This window comes from Odontesthes bonariensis, chromosome 9 (assembly GCF_027942865.1).
Source record: "Odontesthes bonariensis isolate fOdoBon6 chromosome 9, fOdoBon6.hap1, whole genome shotgun sequence".
Classification (NCBI taxonomy): domain Eukaryota; kingdom Metazoa; phylum Chordata; class Actinopteri; order Atheriniformes; family Atherinopsidae; genus Odontesthes; species Odontesthes bonariensis.
The window spans coordinates 16,803,532-16,822,921 of NC_134514.1; the positions used below are offsets into that span (position 1 = coordinate 16,803,532).

Below are 19,390 nucleotides of genomic sequence, written 5' to 3' on the forward strand. Positions count from 1 at the left end.
GTCTTGACGTATGTATGGATTATGAGCCGAACATTGTGCGCAATGTATAGGAATCCCCTTCTGTGTCTTGCACGTCTGTATGGGGATTATCTGCACGATTCATTATATATTTTTTATTAATTGATTCAGCATTTTGCTATATTTAGTGTATAATCGCAGTCATCAAGTTGCTACTGCAACACTGCCTTTGCTTCTCTGGAACAAGAATAGGACTTTGAAACATAGTTATCTATGCAATATGTTTGATACAATGGACCCTGAGTTTTCCAACCATGTTAAACCTACAACCTCTTCACAAAGTTGGATTACTGCTCTGACACTTGAGCATGTGCTCATTTTCAGGAAGTGTTTTAAAAGTTAAGAATAAACTTTTAAACACAGCCTTTAAAAGGAGTCCCACAAAAAAATGAACATTTGATCATCATGTCTACATAGCCATTGGTATCTGTGGCTACTACATATCATACTTCATATTACATATTACTGATCTTGACTTGAAGAAGGTACTATTGTCATAAGTGAACAAGGGGAGTATGAAATATGCACATTTCAATTAATAGTGTTAGAAAATACTTTTGACGGGTTTCAGTGGCATAAATCTTCCAGCCCAAAAACTTACTTATAGGCTTATAGAAAAAAATATATATAAAGACAAAGGGTTGCAAAGTAGGACATGTGTCTCGTGCCTCACTTAAACCATTTGGCCCCACCTAGGTTGACCTTGAAGTGAGGATGTTTTGTCACAGGTTGGAGACAGTTGATTTTGTAAACCTGGATATCGATTTTCTAATAATACTTCAAAAAAGCAAAATTATAAATCTAAATTTTGTTCGACGATTATAGAATGAAAAAGCCATTTGGTGCCCTGCACGTTCAGATTGAAAACTGCATTTGTGTAATGTATATCGCCACTAACCTGTTCTATGCGCGACTGCTGACCCCATGTCATCAAAGCATGCCAGTTTTGAGTCTGAATCTTATTAACTTTTGTGTATTTGTAGTTACTGACCTGATTGAATGGTGTTAAGGACTATATGTGACACTGTTCTTATCCAGCTGTAAATAGGACTAAACCTATAATCAACTCTTGCTGGTCTCTGCCGACAGTCCACCATGGTACTTGTGTTTGTTTACTTTGACTGCGCATGCACATAGCGAACAGGTCACACAGGCGGTGACCGTCATGTGACTCTGTTGTTGAAACATGATTCAATATATAGGGGTTTTTTTAACGTCAGTATAGAATTGCTGAATCGATCCAGCTGATTGGTAGCAACTGTCTCGCAGCAGGGACATGCACAATGAGGAGTTGTGTCCAAAAAATGACACCATGTAATGGATTAATGTGCATTATTGATCGCTTCTGTCGAAGCTTTAGAACAGCAGCCATCATTGTTCATCACCTGTGCTGTCTGTCTGAATGCATTGATCGATAAGCTCATTAAAGCAAGAGTGGATCTATGATTTAAGATTGTGTATTTTATCAAATTGATTAGTTGCCTGTATATTGTTATGGTATGCAGACTCACATACATTCTGTCAGATGCAACACGTGCTGTTTGAAATGATGTTTTCACCATAGAAGTAACATAAATTAGCAAGTGATTCAAATCAGTACATGGGCCTCATTGTGAATGAATTGTCAGAGTTCATTTTCTGTCATCCAGGCACTAAAAATACAACGTGCTGTGATTTTCATCAGTTTTTAAAACATTTTACAAGATGGATGTAGATATGAGTATGAGCGTACAAACATCATCTGATGCACTTTGGTGAATTTGGCAATGTGGAGTGAGACAGAAGAGGCCAAACACATGTTTTTTCTTTAGTTTTTGACACTTGCAGGATCCGCTTTATAACTACACGCCGCTGCCCCCTACTTGTGACTGTTAGACAGTCAGACCCTTTATATTAATGCAGCGTTTGTAGTTCATTTTGGCTGCGTTTTTTGTGTATAGACTATATCAATAGTAATGTATGAGAGACTGGAGAAGGAATAACTTACACTGTGAACAAAACCATGCTTTCTGTTTTGTTTTATATTTAACTGACATTTCTGCCAGTTCCTTTTAAACTGTAGATTCTCATGATTTACATTATCACTCCCATCTTCCATCCTGCTCCTATAAGACCCTGAGTTGAGGCCACGTGATTGGCTTTGAATGGAGGATGAGAACAGGCTCACACAGACACTTGTGCATCTCTCCCTTTGCTGTAGTGCACGCTCCTACCGCTGCAGCGATGCAAGAGGAGATGACGGGGGGAGGGAGCAGAGGGGACGATGGTGGAGTGAGGCAGGGCGGGGCTGCTGAGTGACAGAGGCAGGAGAAGGAGGAAGCCGCTCAACAGACAACCAAAAAAACAGGGAGGAGGAGGAGGAAGAGGAGGAAGAGTGAATACACAGGACGTGAGTGCCGGCAGCTGAGGAGGGAGGGGTGGGGGGGGCTTCCAGACTGGATGGGCCCAGCAATGCCTTGATGGATTATGGGCCAGGTTTTAGGATTCTCCCACTGCCGTGAGTTTTTTGTGTTTTGTTTCCATCTGTGCTTGTAGCCTGCAGGTCTGCATGTGTTTATCTCACTGTGCCGTTGTAATATATATTCCAGCTCAGCATCTTTTCTTGCTAACTGCTGTGAGCATCGTGTGTGTTAGCTCTCCCCCTCTTCCTCTCTCCTGCTCCTACCTTTATTAAACACATGGCTGGATGGATGGAGGGCTGCAGCACAGTAGCAGGCTTTCCCCATTGTTGTTATATTGCTTTGACTGGCAACAGTGTGTTTGGCTGCGTACTCGGAGCCTTTGCAGGCAGGCAAGTCAGGATTGCAAGTTGTTTTTCCCTGAAAGCTTCTATTGTGCTGTCATATTTGTGTTTTATTTGATCTTTTTGTCACTGTTCAGTTAATCTAATCTACAGATAGGCAAGGGTTGAGTGTTTGCTCGCATTCACACTTGTGCAGAACAGAATATGCACTACCTGGTTGATTTTTAAGCTAATGTCATGTTGGCTATCTAATGTAGATAAGGCTGATTACTGCTGCCAAAAACGACTCACAATGGAATGACCTACAGTGTGCAGCCTAAAAGTGACGAACACATAGTTTTACAGCATGTTCACTGTCATGTTAGAATGTACAGACATTAATATTTCTTGGTCTTATCAGTATATTTGATGTGAAATACAGTGAATTCATAGATCTCAACATGAACAGTGTTTATCAGGACTGGAGCGTTGTTGCTTATCAATTGTACACCTGTACTGAATGTTTATGGGGAAGACTCTTTCGAATAATGTGATTAATCTTTTAATGTTTTCATGTAGATTTATGTAAAACTGTTTTCTTACAGAGGAATATGGCTCTGTGGCATCCACTCCAGACTCAACGCCTCCGTGCACCGATGGTAAGAAGCATTCAACACTCTTTCCATCCATCCACTAAGATATTTAGTGAGTTCAGCTAAACACAGCTGTCATGTGGCTGCTGTAAAACTAGGGACGAAGGTCCACGTAAGTAAGAATAGAGGTGCCTTTATATTTTTGGAAGTAGAGCGGCTTTTCCTTTTTTTTTTCTTCCATCTTCACCTTTTTCAGCACACTTTTCTCTCAGTGAGAAAACCTGGATGCTTTCATCTGTTCATCTATTTATCAAACGCAAACTTGCTCTCTGTGCAGCACTGAACTGCTAAATGTTGTGAATTGCTCCTGGCCTTTTTTTTGTCTTAATTTTTTTCTTTTTCTCTTTGTATTGTGGTGACTGCCTGTATTGTTTTGTCTCTATCTCTATCCAGGCGGTAATGAAGAGTCAGAGATGTATGACCTTCAAACGGCCAGAGAGTGGTCTGACGATGAGGAGGCGGGAGATGGAGATCCGGATGATGATGAGGGACTGGCTTCATCCCCCTCCATCTGGGGGACCCCCCGTCAGAACTCCTTTGAGCTGACTTTCTCTTATATCGCAATCGCAGAGGCCGAGGCGGTTGGAGCTTCAAGGCACCATCGTGAGCGACGCAGGGGCCCTCGGGGAAGTCGCACTCCCTTGATCCGAACAGACACCCTGGAAACACTGTTGGACTCCCCTGATGTTGACTGGGACCCGCAAGCTTTCCTCAATCAAGAGGAAGAAGAGGAAGCATTAGAGAGGAGAGAGCAGGAGAGGGTCGAAGCGAGGACAGCGAGCCCTGTTGGACGAAGGGTCGGGGAGCAAACTCAGACTATCACAATTCAGCCCTCTACCCAAAACCTGGACCCAGGAAGTCGAGGGGGAGACACAGGAGTCCAAAGAGGGGAGAGCACGAGCCACACTGTCCAACCTCCTTCTCCAACCCAGACAGCCCAGCAACAGAGCCCTTCACAGATGATTCAGGGTGAGAAATAGGAGATATACACACAGTGATGTAACATATTGAAAGACTAAAAGAACTAGTGTCTGGGAAAAAATGATGATTTACTTTGTTCACTTTTGATAGATTCTCAACCATATTAAGTTTTACACCACTTGAAAATTACTTTCAATTTTATTTACAGTGGGTAATTTACAATTATTTCCTTAATTCAACATCAGACATTCAATTTACTAAATCATTCTGCTAACATGGCTGTCATCAATTTTGGCAATCAACCTACTAAAACATGGTTTTCTTTCCAAAATTCTCTAAAATGTACTGATGAAATTGCATAGCTGGATTGTCTTAATTTGACAAAGTTCGAGTTTTATGCAGTTTAATTGGTTGTTGCACTGATGAGGAGTGTCTCTAAATGAGCATAACGAGTAGTTTACCTCAGGTCTGACAGGAATCCTTTAGCCCTCCATTTCAGGCACTGCAATCATTTTATCAAACCTTTAAGGCCAAGAGCTAATCATAAAGCCTGCCATATAATGATGTTTTTCCTAAGCCGTATGTTGTTCAAATTGGCACAGAAGCACAAATAATGACTTTAGTGATGCGTGAATGCAAAAGTCGGGGAATTATTTGAAAAAGGGCCGAGAAGAATTGTATTCTATATTTTTACCAAAATGGTCATATATTCTTGATAATGTAGCTGATGTCACACCTGGCTAAACAGACCATAAATCTAAAACATGCTACATGATTCTGTACTTCTGGCTTGAAGTAATCCCTGGGACCAAATCAACATTTACAGAGAGCAGTATTTTTAAAAGTAATGCACCTTTTTTATTTAGTTTGCAGTCTTGTAGATGTGATTTAATAGGGACGTCATCACTATAGTGACATCATCTTCTGGTTACCAGCAGCAGCTGCTTCACCAACCCCTGAGCCTGAGTCTCCCATCACCAGGGAAACCATTTCAGTCAAGCTGCTCACATCACCCAGAGGCCCACCGTGCTCGTCACCCGCTGTCATTGGCCTTAACTCTCAGGAACAGCGGGTCAGCGATCACTGGTTTTCAGCACTTAACCTAACAGAGGACCCAACAGTATGCACCTACATAGCAGGTACAAGATTATTACCTCTTTATCTTTAAATTAGTTTATTTCTTTGGCTATTGTCCATTTTCCTCCCACTATCTCTTCGTCTTTGTCTTCTTGCTCAGAGAGATCCTTTCACTCAGCTCACAAATCAATACTCCAATCAAAGATAATATCAGATTTCACGCTCAACGTGTACCTTCAAGAGCAGGCAGACAAAGATAGACGACCAGACGTCCTCGTTGCTCATTATGTCTCCATAGTAACTCTCTCTCTGTGTTGGGATTTATGAAAAGATCGGCTAATTTGGGAGAAAACATTCCTGGCTTTGGCAGACTTTTTAGACAACATCAGAGCTGATAGTCGTGTGTACCCCTGTTTGAAACACACAGAAAGAGAGATGTGTGTGTGTGGGGGAAGTTTCTGTTTGTTGGCACTGTAAGAGTGAGGGAGGAAGAAATAAAGGCAGCACGAAAGATAAGATTCTGTCTTCCAGCGTGATGGCACTTTAAGTGGACGGGTTGCAAAAGTCAGAATGGAGCTGGGTCTTATTTTAGTGGATGAAGGAGGGCTGTAAACCCCTGTTGATGAATGTGTGGTCAGGCTGATGACAGAGTTTAGGGTGTCCTGAATAAATAACTCACATATTTTTCTGTGGTTGGAAAAAAAAATTCCTTTTTTTCCCTACACAGCCTATAAACAAGAACACATATTTTGGCAGGTGGATTATATTAGAAAAAAAACTCCTTTTAGTTCCATTAAGTTGATCATTTTTGTAACCAAAATACATGTGTTTTTGCACTTAACTGCACAGTATTTCTTCTCAACTGACAGATTAAGTCACTCTGGTGACAATCCTTTATTAAGCTGCTTTCAGAACCCTGAATCACTGCCACTACCTCCGATTTTTGCACAGCTCAAATGCATGAACAGTGCAATCAAAAGCATTTTGGAAGTCAGAATTAAGCTTTTTGGTCAGCAGAATTTTCAAGTACTATGAAAACATGTATAGACTGACTGGGATTTTGCTTTGTGACGTGATAGAAAATCAAGTCTGGCTCTTCTGTTTCAAGGGTTGAATGACTCTTGAATATGAACACAAATCCTGATCTGATCCTAATGGAAAATTCTGATGTGATTTTTTAACTTACGTGAAATGATAATCGAGTTTGAAAATAAAGTGGCATATTTGTAAATCTTCTCTTCATGTTTGAGGCTCAGACAATCTTTAAGAGTGGTGGGCGGTGCTGTAAACAAGATTATTTTGGGCTGTCAGGCTTTTGGACTGCTGAGCAAGCAGTGGGTGGCCAAAAACAGCTCAGAGGGGCTAAGGGAGCACAGCAGGGACGCAGAGAGGTACCGAGGGTGTGAGGGGAGACACTGGAGCGTCGACTGAAATGACCAATAAAGGTGAGACCTTTTGGATTCAACCTAAAACTGGATAATAATGCTCCAATGTAGTAGAAGTGCAGGTGCTGACTCACCATGTTTAAGTGATAGTTGTGTTCAATTCAATTCAAAACAAAAAGAGCAAAGCAGGAGATTTGAGTTTGACCTGATCGTGATTTGTTGTCATCTTAAGTAGCAAACTCTTACGTTTAGTCACTTTGGTTTAGTGGAGTAAAGGCCAGTGTGTCAGGGGACTGTGGGGGGGGGGGGACCGAGCAGTCTTTTCTCTTGCCTTTCTCTGATCAATATACAAGCCGAGTCTCTGGAAATGGCAGCTTTGACCAGCTGCAGGTTTGTTTGACTTCAGACTGATAAGCTGCTCAGAAGTGACTGGGTAGTCCCTCTATCAGTAGCCTTCATTAGAATGAGCACCTGCCATTCAAATGAGTCTAAACTTTGCTGTTGGCAGATGGTAGCTATGGTGTGTAATAATTTGCCAGCTGGGTTCTCTTAGATTGAAGTATTTCCGCTTTAGGCTGAACAGCTGCTACGCGCAGAGACGTTTCAGGCTGTACAAGTATCTTGGGTTTCTTTGTGATCGAGCTGACGTCGCCTGAGTGAAGTGAAATCTGTGTTTAGCTTAGAATTAACTGGTTTAATGTGGGCTGACGTAAAGCTGAAATCAGCCACATTGTTCATGTTCTTATTGGTTCACAGAGTGGATTCTTAGTCAATTGCTTGATCATAAAAGAAAAAGGATTAGTACACTGAAATCCTGCCTCTTTGATCTTTACACTGCCTCACCCCAGCAGTTCATTTGCAGCGAACTTCAAATGCATATAAGTAGTCATTAGATCCAAATTACTGCTCGCTTGGATAGATGCAACAGCAACAAAGAAGTGTTATTGAAATTAATTGAAAGTGCAGCTTGTTACCATAGAATACCAGTTTATGATCCATACAGTGTGTGACAGCTCATGTAAGGCTGGAAAGAAGAAAAAAGTAGGATTAGATGTATTTTTTTACTGAGGGTAAGATCCAGGGATCAATACCAGTCCTCATAAGTTTAATTTATCTTCATAGTTTAGAAGGCATACTGGAAACAGGAGGAAATAGCGGGCCTGGTACAAACCACCTCTGTAGCTCCCTGAAAAACTTGCTATTCTGTTTGTTTTAAAGAGCTAATAATATGCTCATGGACAAGTTTATAATTCTAATTTTAGGACCCTTTTACTCATGCACTGCTTTTCCATTAATCTTGTGGCAGCTGAGACATGTCGTCGTCATGAATGAATGATGCTGCTTTTTTGCAGCATACTGAGATTACTTTAGACCTTGCAACATATTCTTACTTTCAACATAGCACAAGTGTGAACTGCTGCAGACACATTAACGGACACACAGAGCAGCGGTGGGTTAATCCGACATTTGATCGACTGTTTAGAGGGAATCCGACAGCTCTCAATATTAGATGGGTAAATAACAGCACTGTTCAAACTCTTTCTTTGCCGTGATTGTATCTACAGTAACTACAGTCTTTTCTCAGCATCTGAGATAAAATGAACAAGAGAAAACAGTTTTAACTGTAGCTGCAGCTTCTGCTCTCTATCTGACCAGATAGGAACGTTTTCAACTGCTCTCATCCAGTGCTGTTCTGTTTAATGCGGTGCTTCATATTTTACAGCTTGACATGCATTTTTATGGCAAAACAACATGCTTTTATGGGGAAACTGTAACCACTGAAGAACTTACAGTTTTTTGTAATGATGAGTTTAACACCGACTGTTAAACAAGCTTAAGTATTTAGATAACTGACATTTTCAGCCGTTTCCATCTACCACCGCTGTTTCACACAACCACTGTGGGCCTAGCACACAGGTATGAATCGTTATGATGTTTCGTTATTATGTTATTATGTTATTCGTTATCGTTATTATGTTTTTGTCAGAAAACTGTGAAGGATGAACTGTTGAATCTCGCTTGAATCACAAATATCCCATGAGCACCGTGCCTCTTTTACTGGCATGTCTGAGTCAAGGTTCAGGAACAATGACAGACAAAGTGATGAGTCACTGAAACACATTTTTGAAGCCATTAATGTTACATTTTTCGCAAGTTTAAAGGGCTTGTGTATAAAAAGCTTAGTTTTTGCTCCTGTCTCTTTAAGGCCCCAGTCCCAAAAGACTCAGTCCTTTCTGATTCGTCAACTGATCGGCCATACTGAGAAAGTCAGTATTGAGGCAGCCGCTCAGAAAACTAGCCAACTGGCAGGTATCACATGAACGTCTACATGAAGATGTTGACAGGTTAAGTAATGAAAAACTCTGGCTACAAACGAGGTGTTAGAGGCAGTTCAGAACAGTGTCTTCTTTTCATCAAAGAACTCAGTTTACCATGAACTTTGGGCTTTCTAACCTTACAGACATTGTACATACAAAAAAACACAGAACAAAGGGAAAAGTAAAAACCTAAAAAGCGACGCCCCCAAATTTGTACAAATACCAATGTACAATTCCTTCAGAAGTCACTGCACCCAGGAGAGAGCACTTAAACGACCTAGAAAAGATATGCTGACCAATGAATCTTGCCATTCATACACAAGGCTTTGTTTAAAAAAAATGCCTCCTGTAGCTGTAGTATGGTTTTCTGGAAAATCGCACACTGTCCAATAAAACTTATCAGCTTCTGAAGAAACTGGAAACATAAAAAAAAAAAAAAAACATTTGAGAGGTTAAACCATCATCTTTTATTATGAATCAGTGACATTACACTTAATCTTTTTTTTTTTTTTTTTAAACTGCTTGCGTGTCTCAAGAATTTTACAACAATCCCGTTGCATTATGCTCAGAAAACTTGCACGCGTTCCATCAGACCTAAATGGGTTAAAAGGTACTGATTTCTGCACAACTGCTGCCTCCTGCTTTCAGGCTCTGTAGCTGTACTGTATATAAGTGAGCGGTATCATCCCCAGATGAAGCGCTTCATGCACTACAATTACTGCTGCTCTTGCATTTCTATCTCAAGTCACCTACTGAGTGTCCACGTGCCGAGTAAGGCTGTCTCAGAATGCTCGCACACCCACAACAAATGTACCGGACAGGTGTGTTCCAGGGATATCATGGGTATTAATTGTGTGCCGTGATGTTTATAAATAACCCACCTGCTGTCAGTACACTCTGTTCAAAGAGGCTTCCTTGTATTCTTATGCTGAGGCTTAGCATTTCACTGAACGACAAGCGCAAAGAGCCACGTCTGTCTGACGGTGCAGTCCTAATACAGCACACTCCGTGCAACACGATGCAAAACGATGCAACACAATGCAACATTGTTTTTATGTTGAGTTATGTGCTTCAGTTTTAATTCAGCACTCGTTTAAATCCAACGCACTCATTCATGTTTATACACTGTACAAAGAGTTAAGGCATATGTCAACGCTGTCCACCTTTAATAAATTGGATTCTAGGTCTCAGTCTCCACGGCAGCTGTTGCCGGGTGACAGTGAAGGAAACCAACAGGGTGTGGAGAAATGGCTGCGGACGGCCTGACGTCTGACAGCAGGTGCTGTAAAAAGGCTGCATTTAAATTCTCCTCGACTGCTTGCTTCCCACTCTCATCTGAGGGCTAAATTTAGCTGAGGCCGGAGCCTGACGTGTCTCTGCACCGTCGCCACCGTGTGTTCTCTCATGCTTGAGGCTGGAAATTCCTTTTAGCCTCAAAAGTTCCAGCTCCCTGTTCTATCTTCTCCATCCTGTCCCAGTGTCACAGCCGCTGTATCTTCCTGCCACTCTCACAATAAAGTAGCTGAGGAGTTTATGTGATGTTGCTGCAGTAATTCACAATCCTGAATCTTACATCGGTATTGGGCTTGGAAAATCTGGCGACAGACTCTGTAACTGCAGTATATAAATGGCCTAGTCAGTATACAATCTATCTCCCGCTTGGTTGAAAGCTTCTGAATAGGTGTAAGACTGTAAATGATTATTATCATTTCACACTAAATTTCAGTTATCTACAATGAAATGTCTGATCAGCTTTACTGTCAGCAGCCACACATCTCTCCCTGTTCTGTTCATTCTGTTCATTCTTTCTTTTCTTTTACCCCTGACTCCTTTACCCGCTTGCCTTGTTTTTCAGTGATGGATCTGATCTACTGGAAGGACATGGAGCGAACCGGCATGGTGCTCACAGGTTTGGTGGTGGGATTACTCTCCCTGTTCCAGCTCAGCGTCATCGCTGTGGTGTCCACAGTCTCCCTGGCTGTTATGTGCTTCACCATCTCAGTGCGCATCTATTATCAGTTCCTCTACATCCTCAACTGGGGTGATGGAAAACATCCCTTCAAGTAAGAGGCTGCATTTTATGAAAGAAAACATGACACTGCTCCTTGTTTTTTCTTCCTGGTTTGAGTTTTTCTGAAATAAGTTTGAATTGTGGTCAAGCACAAACTTTTGAGAGCAAAAGCATTTTCATCCCCGTTTTCTTTTTGTTGAGGCAGATTTCTGTCTTTAGGAATAAACTTTTAATGTAAATTATTCACTTTTGTTCATCTCATATCTTTGATAAATAGGAAATTTGAGTACTCAATTAACAAAATGTTAACTTTTTAATCAGTTAGAAAAGCCTGGTGATTACTCCAGTTAATCAAAAAGGTGGAGCTTAATGAACACTGGACACTCACTTTGAAGGACTGAAACTGCTATCTTCAATCTTAAATAAGCACTAGAATATATAAATGACTTTCTAAAAAAACATTCCAATAAATCTTAACTAAATAAAGCAAAAATATATGCAAACAATGTATGAAGTGGAAAGTAAATCTGCTTGAATTTACAACTACATTTATTAAATTTTTTGCATTAATACCCCTATTTATTTACTTTGCCATTTATTTTTTGTTGCCTTTATATCCTTTTATCTCTATATTTATCACTGAATATAGTTGAAATTTAAACCCGAAATATCAGTGTATTTCACATTCTGTACAGGAATCACTGCATACATTATTTTTTGGGTTTATTTTAGTATCATGTATTGGCATATTGATTTATCTATTAAGTCTATCATATATTTTTATATTGATCTCAGATTATGAGTGTCAGTCCTCCATAATTCTCAGGTGATGTTAGAGGAGTTTCATATTCAGGCTTGAAGGATTGCATTCAAAGAATGTAAATCCTTATTTGGTATGAAGCAGTATTTGATGGGATTTAACACGTGAGGAGATATAACCAAGGCAAGAATACAGAGAAATATAAGTTAGACCCGTTTTGGTCAGTTGTTACCTTTTCAGCATGTTTTGCCCTCTTTTTGATTGTTCCTTTCTCTTCAGGTGGTACATGGACCTTGATATCAGTTTCAGTGGAGAACAGGCTGACATCTACATGCAGAAAGCCATTGTTATGACTCTATCTGCTGTTGACACTCTGAAGAGGCTCTTTTTTGTTGGAAGCCTTTTTGAATCACTCAAGGTGAGCTAAGCTTGCAAATGTAGTTAGTCCTACTTGACTTGTGTGTGTGTGTGTGTGTGTGTGTGTGTTTGTGCAGGCTATTCAGTCTCTTAGTAACTATCTTAATGACCTGTCTGCAGAGATTTGCGTTGCCTTTTCCAGAACCTTTTCCCCTCATTAACATAGACATCAGTCCATATCTGCATTTTTTTTTCATTTTGCTCCATCATCCCTCATTGGAGATGACAGCATTGCCGTGCCAACCCCAACTTTCATCATGCCAGCTCACGCAATAACAAAGACAGCAGCCGTCAGTCCCAATGGCCTATGTTTGTTAATCATTTGGAAAGCAATCTTTTTCTTTCAAATTGAACTGAATTGATACTTACAAGATAAAAAGGATGTGCTCTCCTTATCTTTTTTATTCTTTCACTCCCTGCATATGCAAGTGCCGTCAAAACATTAGATAAATCTTCCAGCATCACATAATTACTGATGAAATATGCACACCTTGCTCTGCCAGCAGTGTTTCCTGGTTTCTGGATCAAACTTTATTGTCTTTCCTCTTTTTATTAACCTATCATGACACAATGACAAAGCAAGATCCTTGACCAGTGTTTCATAGCAGGGCAATTGATTTTATTGAAAGGTCTAATCATGATTAGGTATTTGTATATTCACTACCTTAATGGTTCTCTCAGGATGTTGTTACAGTCATTGTTTTCTCAGTTTATGTGGAGTACAACATTTTGAATGGTGCTGTCTTTAAACTGCCTTAGAACCTCCGGATGCTGAGATACCACAGTTCATAACTTTGGTTTCCAGGCCCCACTACAACCTGTTTTGCTTTATGATTGCTTGACATGTTGATGGCCTTTTGTTGGCCTATTTTTTGCCTCTTCGTCATGACAACAAATTCATCAGTATGGCTGTAAATATGCGGAGCTCACGTGAAGATTTGTTTTGATGACAGTGGTGAAACATCCTGCTACTGTAGATGGGTACTGTAAAATTCTCTAGTGTTACTTTAAGTTTCATCAGAAAACATCAATAGGCACACCAAAATGAATAAAAAATATTGACCAAATACTATATCCGAAATTAATTTAAATGTAAAGTTGAAGTAATTGTGCTTGGAGACTTGGACTTCCTGTTTGGCTCTAAATTAGGATATGCTAAATGATAAATAGACTGTACACATATAGTGCTTTTCTAGTCTAGTTGACCACTCAAAGCACACTACAAGCCACATTCATTCACATTCACATACACACTCATACAACAGGTCTTAGTCTATACAACGTTACAGGCCACACAGGGCTTTTTTCCCTCTATCATACACATTCACACACCGATGGACCAATCTGAGACAACGTGGGATTCAGTGTCTTGCCCGAGGACACAGTGACATGTGGTCCAGGGGAGCAGGGAGTAGAGCTATCAACTTTCTAATAAGCAGACGACTGCTCTTCCTCCGGAGCTACAGCCGCCGATATGTGCCTTTAACGATGCAATAACTAGACCTCAGAAACATGGAAGCATCTTTGCGTGTGTATTCATATCAGTATCATCGTTTTATTCATCTCTTTCTTCTTATAAATCTAGCACTTCAGTAATTAACAGCGAACAGAATTAGCACATTTACAGTCAGTGTAAATGGGTGTGAGCTGACTGAGCCCCCTAATCACGTGACCTCCTGGTCTCAGCTCTGACCTGGCCGGTATGTGAAATGACTCACAGGAATCCATGTGCAGAGACCTCTGGGATAAGCTGAAGTTTCTTTCCATGCGATCAGGGGTGTCCCATAACAGGGCAACTGGATCCCATTTCCAGTGACTGAGACACTGAGAAGCTGAAACACCCTGATCCATATTGGGAGTTTTGTATTTGTAGCTTCTGCTCTTCAACCAGAGGAAATTATGTCAATGTGGATCATATCAAGTTATCCACTAGATACAGAACATCACACAAATGAGGAAAACCTTCATTTCAAAAAGAATTCAATTTAAAACACTTGCATGGAGCGTTCCTGGAGGGTTTTCTTGATATATACACACATCTTTGATGGAAGTTGATTCAACTCACTGCATCTGTTTCTGTTTTTCTTGGTCTTAGTTCCTGTTTCTGATGTACCTTGTGACTTACCTGGGAGAACTGTGCAATGGCCTTACTCTGATCATCATTAGTAAGAAACAGACACCATTACTGGAAATATGGAATTGATTAATATGCATTTTGTTTCGCCCATCAACTCCTCGTTCTCTCCATCTTTTGTCCTCTCCAGGTGTGATTGCTGTCTTTTCTGTGCCACTTTTCTATCAGCGACGTCAGGTAAGAAATCTTTACATATGCACATTAACTAGTCGTTGATTTTCACAACCACAGACTTATTTTTTTTGTCAAAACTCTGATATTACAGGAAGAGGTTGACAGCGTCTTTGCAAAAATCCAGGCCAATATCGACAATGTCAAAGAAATGTGAGTATGGCGCCATCTTCTGGCAGAGTGCTGCCTTGTGCACAGCAAACGCTGCTGTTTTTTTTTTTTTATTGAGACGGTTCATGCAAGACACCAAAGCCCACCACTATATTCCTCCCTTTGCCCCACCACTTGGTCCTACCCGTACGTTTGTGTGCAACGGGGAAGGGCAGGTTGTCTCGCTAACCATCAGGTATCAAGGTGAAGTGATCATCTACCCTTCCAAATAGAGGATCTTCAGATGCTGACTTCAAATAAAGTGGTAGTTCATTTTTAGGTAAATATTTCATGACACTGTCCTTTGAGGCTTCGTTCTCAAGGGCCACTATCTAGTCTAAGGCACTCATCTGCCAAAGTCAGTGTTTAATGAATTGTGATTGGCTCTGAAGGTCTGCTCACATTTGTATGACATGCCCAGTTGTGTGCTACATGTGTAGTTGCCACAATGTCCAAGTTCCTGTTTAAGACTGATGTGCATTTTTCAAAGCTCAGAAGGACTTGATGAACAAGTATAACATCTCATTCAGGCTCAGGTGCTTGTTGTGTTTATGGAATTTCCACAAAATGAATCGATACATACAATCAACCATACCGTTTCACAAAAGTAATTGAATTACAAGAATACCATTCAGAGGTAGAGAGATGCAATAACATGAAGCAATTACTTCCATCATTTAAAAGTGGCAAGTCATTGCGTCAGTTCTTTCATTCATAGAATCACTGTACAAACTGGAATCATTGGCAGCAATTCCAAAGTGAGTCACGCTGAAGCACAACATGATGTTGACTGATTCATGTCTGACAAAGTGTTCAGAGATGAGAAATGTTTTAATGGGTAATCAAATAATTCTCATCAGGGCAAATTCTCATCATTGGCCTAAATATCATTTCAAAACCACTGTTTGTACTCTGAAAACAGTTCAGCTTTTATTGACTTATTGAACTCATCTGATTTCAAATAATGGCTGGCACACAGAGCAGGAAGTCCTGGTGCGGATATCTACTATCAGGATATCTTCTTGATGCCCTGAAAGCCCAGAATTATTGCCATTTGCCCTGAGAGGTGCTGTTGGAGGTGAATGTAACAGAAATCTGAACTCAGCAGTTTCATGTCTTTTGATGAAATTAAGTAGAAAAGGATCATTAAACACTAGATTTTTTATTTTGTTTATGTAGACAAACTTGCCCCGTAAACCTTTTACATATTCAACAACCAGATATTTCTGAGCTCTTTTTTTGTTAGAATTATTTGACTATTTTGCACATTAATGAACAAATAATTAGGAACAACCTTCCAGGTTGCTAAAATAAGTTGATACAAGTGTTACCCAAAGTAGTTAATCCACTTTGCAACTACCATCCAATCTCACCAATATGGTATGGACAGTCACAAAATCTCTCAATTTCCTGAAAGGGTGTGGCAAGAACCAGATAAAAGATACAGTATCCAAAGTAATCCAATAAAATCAGCGAATTAAAAAGTAGCAACTGAATAGAGGTTTTGTGAGTGTGAGGCGGGCCTGCCTAAACAGACAGTTTCAGAAGCAGCTCAGTGATTTGAGTTGAGGTAATAGTACAATAGCTTTCGAAAGAATAACTTGAATGTTTGTGCTTTGGTTGAAGAGCTCAGGTACATGAGTTCTGGGGTAATTTGACTGTGTTTTACAAAGTCAATAAATGATGAATAGCTCAGGTCGGACCATTTATCTTTTGGTCTATTCTGGATCATTCAAACGGCAAAAAGTGGTTCATCCTGGCTTACTTGCTTAGTGTGTATGTGTGGGATTAAAGAACATGATCATATTCTTTTTCATTTCTTGAGATCGTGAGTTATTTATTTCAGCTGAAGCAGAAACAACAAGTCAAACTGTTACTTATGTCACAGACGCCACTTTCTGTGTGCATTTACCAAGACAATATGAATTATCACTTAAAAACCAGCTTTGTTATCTCAAGATAACAGAATAATCTATTTATGATCTTGGATAACGGCATTAAAAATACATCATTTCAGGCAAGGCTGATCTTGGCTTCTGTATATAAAGGCGTCCAAGAATTTAGCAAAACTAAGTGAAAAGATGGAGTGAGTGTGGTGTCTTTTGAACAAACTTAATCTGAGAGTAGGTTTACCTGTTCAGATTTGAAAACCCCTGCAATAGGGTTAGGGTTATGGGCTTAGGGTGTTTGTGTCTAGTTTAACTCCCTAATAAATCACTCTAAGGACACAGTAAATTAGGTTATTTAATTAGTTGAAATAGTGTTATTACATGTTATTAACTGGACTAGAACTCTTGGAGTTATGTGGGAACTCTCCATTAAGATTTCCCACCCTACCTTTTCTGCAGCTACGACATAGATACAGAACATTTGTCCTGCATGTTTCAGACAGATGATATACTTGTTTTTACTACAGGGTATCACATACATGTTCATGAGAGATCAGCACTGAGATGTTGGTGCCGGTGCCGACCTTTAGTATTGTTAAGTTGTTGGCCTGCAGATTTACTTACCGCACCTCTGTTTTTTCTCCTGTAGTCTGCGAAGACTCCCCCAGGGTGGCGGCCCTCCTCCCGATCCAACTCCTGGTGGTGCCAAACCAAAAACCCAGTAATCACTTTTGGACACTGACTTTAAAAGAAGCTAGCGGAGTTACAGACTGTCACTCAGATGTCTTACTCAGCAGTCTGTGCTCAGAGCTCTAGAGGACAGAGCTCCAAAGACTGGGGAAAGGGAAGGGAGGCTACTTTAGAAGAGTGATGATGAGGACTACGTGTGGTACTGTTTACTCTAACTATATCTAAGTTATTGGGGTTAGAGGATGGGGTTGAGATAATTCTTCAAGATGAAATCAACATGTATGAATCCAGGTTGAAACTCTTACCGCTGATGTCAGAGAGAGACATCATCTTTGGAAATAATGTTTTTAATATGTAAAAAAAAGACTCATGATGTGTCTTAGTTGGAGCTGTAGTCCAAATGAGGTACCAAGACATAAGTGGGAAATTCTCTCACTGACAGTGACCCATCTGAAAAAAGTGAAGTCAGACGTGAGGGTGATTTCTATGTGAGGAGAGAAAAAGGGGTCTATATTAATCATGGCAGCATAAAACTGGCAATTACAAATGCATGTGTGAGCACATGTACATTTCTGAATGCATATTCATTCTCATGTCTGTTTCATTGTGTGCAAGCAAGTGTGTGTGCGCGTGTGTGTGTGTGTGTGTGTGTGTGTGTTTGTGTGTGTGTGTGTGCGTATTCCCTGATATAGAGCTTGCTGAAATGTTGCCCACAAACAATTAAAGTCACATTTTTTCTTTATTTTCCAAACGTTCTGTTTCTTTTCACCCCATTCACAATATCACTCATTTAAGTTTTGTTTCTTCACTTCACGTTTCTTCACGTTTCTGCCCATGAGTGCTGCTTCCCATCATTTTCAGGCAGAAATGGAGTAAAGACATAGTTAGAAATATAAATGAGCTCTGCAATAAGTTCAGTCACTGCAGTGTAATATAGGTGGAAAGAAATCACGTGACCAGAAGTTCATCATTGACAGAGGTTGGGGAGATAGATGAAAAAGAGCTAATAGATCGTCCCTGCGCTTGAACTTTTCTTGTCTTCAGTCTAGGCAGAAATGTGCGAAGCAAAGTGGAAGCGAGATTCAGCAGGTGCCTTTCTAACTGCAGGTTCTAGTGCATGATCTAAATCTTATACTTATAACCACGCAAAGCAGCTCTTCATCCTTGAACAAACTACTTCCCATGTTTACTTGACCATCACCTTCTGGAGAATGGGGTTTTGTATGTGTACAGTGCTTGTGTCAAATACATATGTACAAGGTATCTTAAACAGAATTGTAAGTAGATCAGTTTTAGGAATAACAGAATTATTCAGGATACACAGCAGTTTAAATCCACATTTCCCTTTTCGCTGATGCTTTAAAGGTTGCACCAAGAATTTGTTCCTTTGCCTTATTGTTGCACAACTTGTCGAGCAAAGAAGCATTGATGTGTTAAAGGATATGATCCATGAATCCCAGACATGATGGCATGTTAGAGTCAGACATCATGTGCTGCCTTTTAGTGATGGACCTTGAATAGTTGCACACACACACACACACACACACACACACACACACACACACACACACACACACACACACACACACCTCCCTCTGCCTTCCTGTATTTGTTTTCAGCACTAACACAAATAAACATGTTCAGTACTAACCCCAAATAGACACGTTGAATATCTTCCATTTTATGAACTTCAGAGCATTTAGACAACAGTGAGCTTATGCATCAACGTGGACTAGCCTATATTACCTTGCATCTATCTTGTCAAGTTCTATTTAAACTAAACTGATGCCGATTACTCAAACTGTGTCACTCAGTCTAGACTACCGGATTTTGGGGTATTCATATTTTCTGTGGGGACAAAGTACAACCCTATCTTGAAAATAGTTTGAACGCTATGTAAAATGTCAATGAAATCAGAACAAGGTGATTTGCAAATAATTTAAAACCTACATTTAATTGGAAATATTTGAAAGGCAACACATGACATGTTGAACATGAGAAATTCTAGTGTTTTAGGTTCCGGGCCCTTCTTTGTTGTGTGTTTCATGTCACAGATTAGGCCAACATCGTTTAA

General features: G+C 40.2%; 1 protein-coding gene across 4 annotated transcripts; it reads left to right on the plus strand.

Annotated features, from left to right (window-relative positions):
* The first annotated feature begins 2,435 nt into the window (after nucleotides 1–2,435).
* rtn2a (reticulon 2a) lies at nucleotides 2,436–18,058 on the plus strand. 4 transcript variants are annotated; one of them, XM_075473410.1, is made up of 10 exons: nucleotides 2,436–2,515; nucleotides 3,346–3,399; nucleotides 3,787–4,362; nucleotides 5,250–5,453; nucleotides 10,950–11,157; nucleotides 12,145–12,283; nucleotides 14,378–14,447; nucleotides 14,547–14,593; nucleotides 14,682–14,740; nucleotides 17,276–18,058. In XM_075473410.1, the coding sequence occupies exons 1-10, from the start codon at nucleotides 2,485–2,487 to the stop codon at nucleotides 17,349–17,351; spliced, it is 1,464 nt and encodes a 487-aa protein (XP_075329525.1). In that variant the 5' UTR covers nucleotides 2,436–2,484; the 3' UTR covers nucleotides 17,352–18,058. The 4 variants fall into 4 exon arrangements, with proteins under 4 accessions (XP_075329525.1, XP_075329526.1, XP_075329528.1 ...); XM_075473411.1 differs by having other exon boundaries at nucleotides 5,253–5,453; XM_075473413.1 differs by lacking the exon at nucleotides 5,250–5,453 and having other exon boundaries at nucleotides 2,439–2,515.
* Nucleotides 18,059–19,390: the final 1,332 nt, after the last annotated feature.

Coding starts and splice junctions, on each gene's coding strand:
- rtn2a (XM_075473410.1), top strand. CDS start 2,485: ATGGGCCAGGTTTTAGGATTCTCCCACTGCC. Junction 11,158..12,144: donor GATGGAAAACATCCCTTCAA/GTAAGAGGCTGC, acceptor CTTTCTCTTCAG/GTGGTACATGGACCTTGATA. Junction 14,448..14,546: donor CCTTACTCTGATCATCATTA/GTAAGAAACAGA, acceptor TGTCCTCTCCAG/GTGTGATTGCTGTCTTTTCT.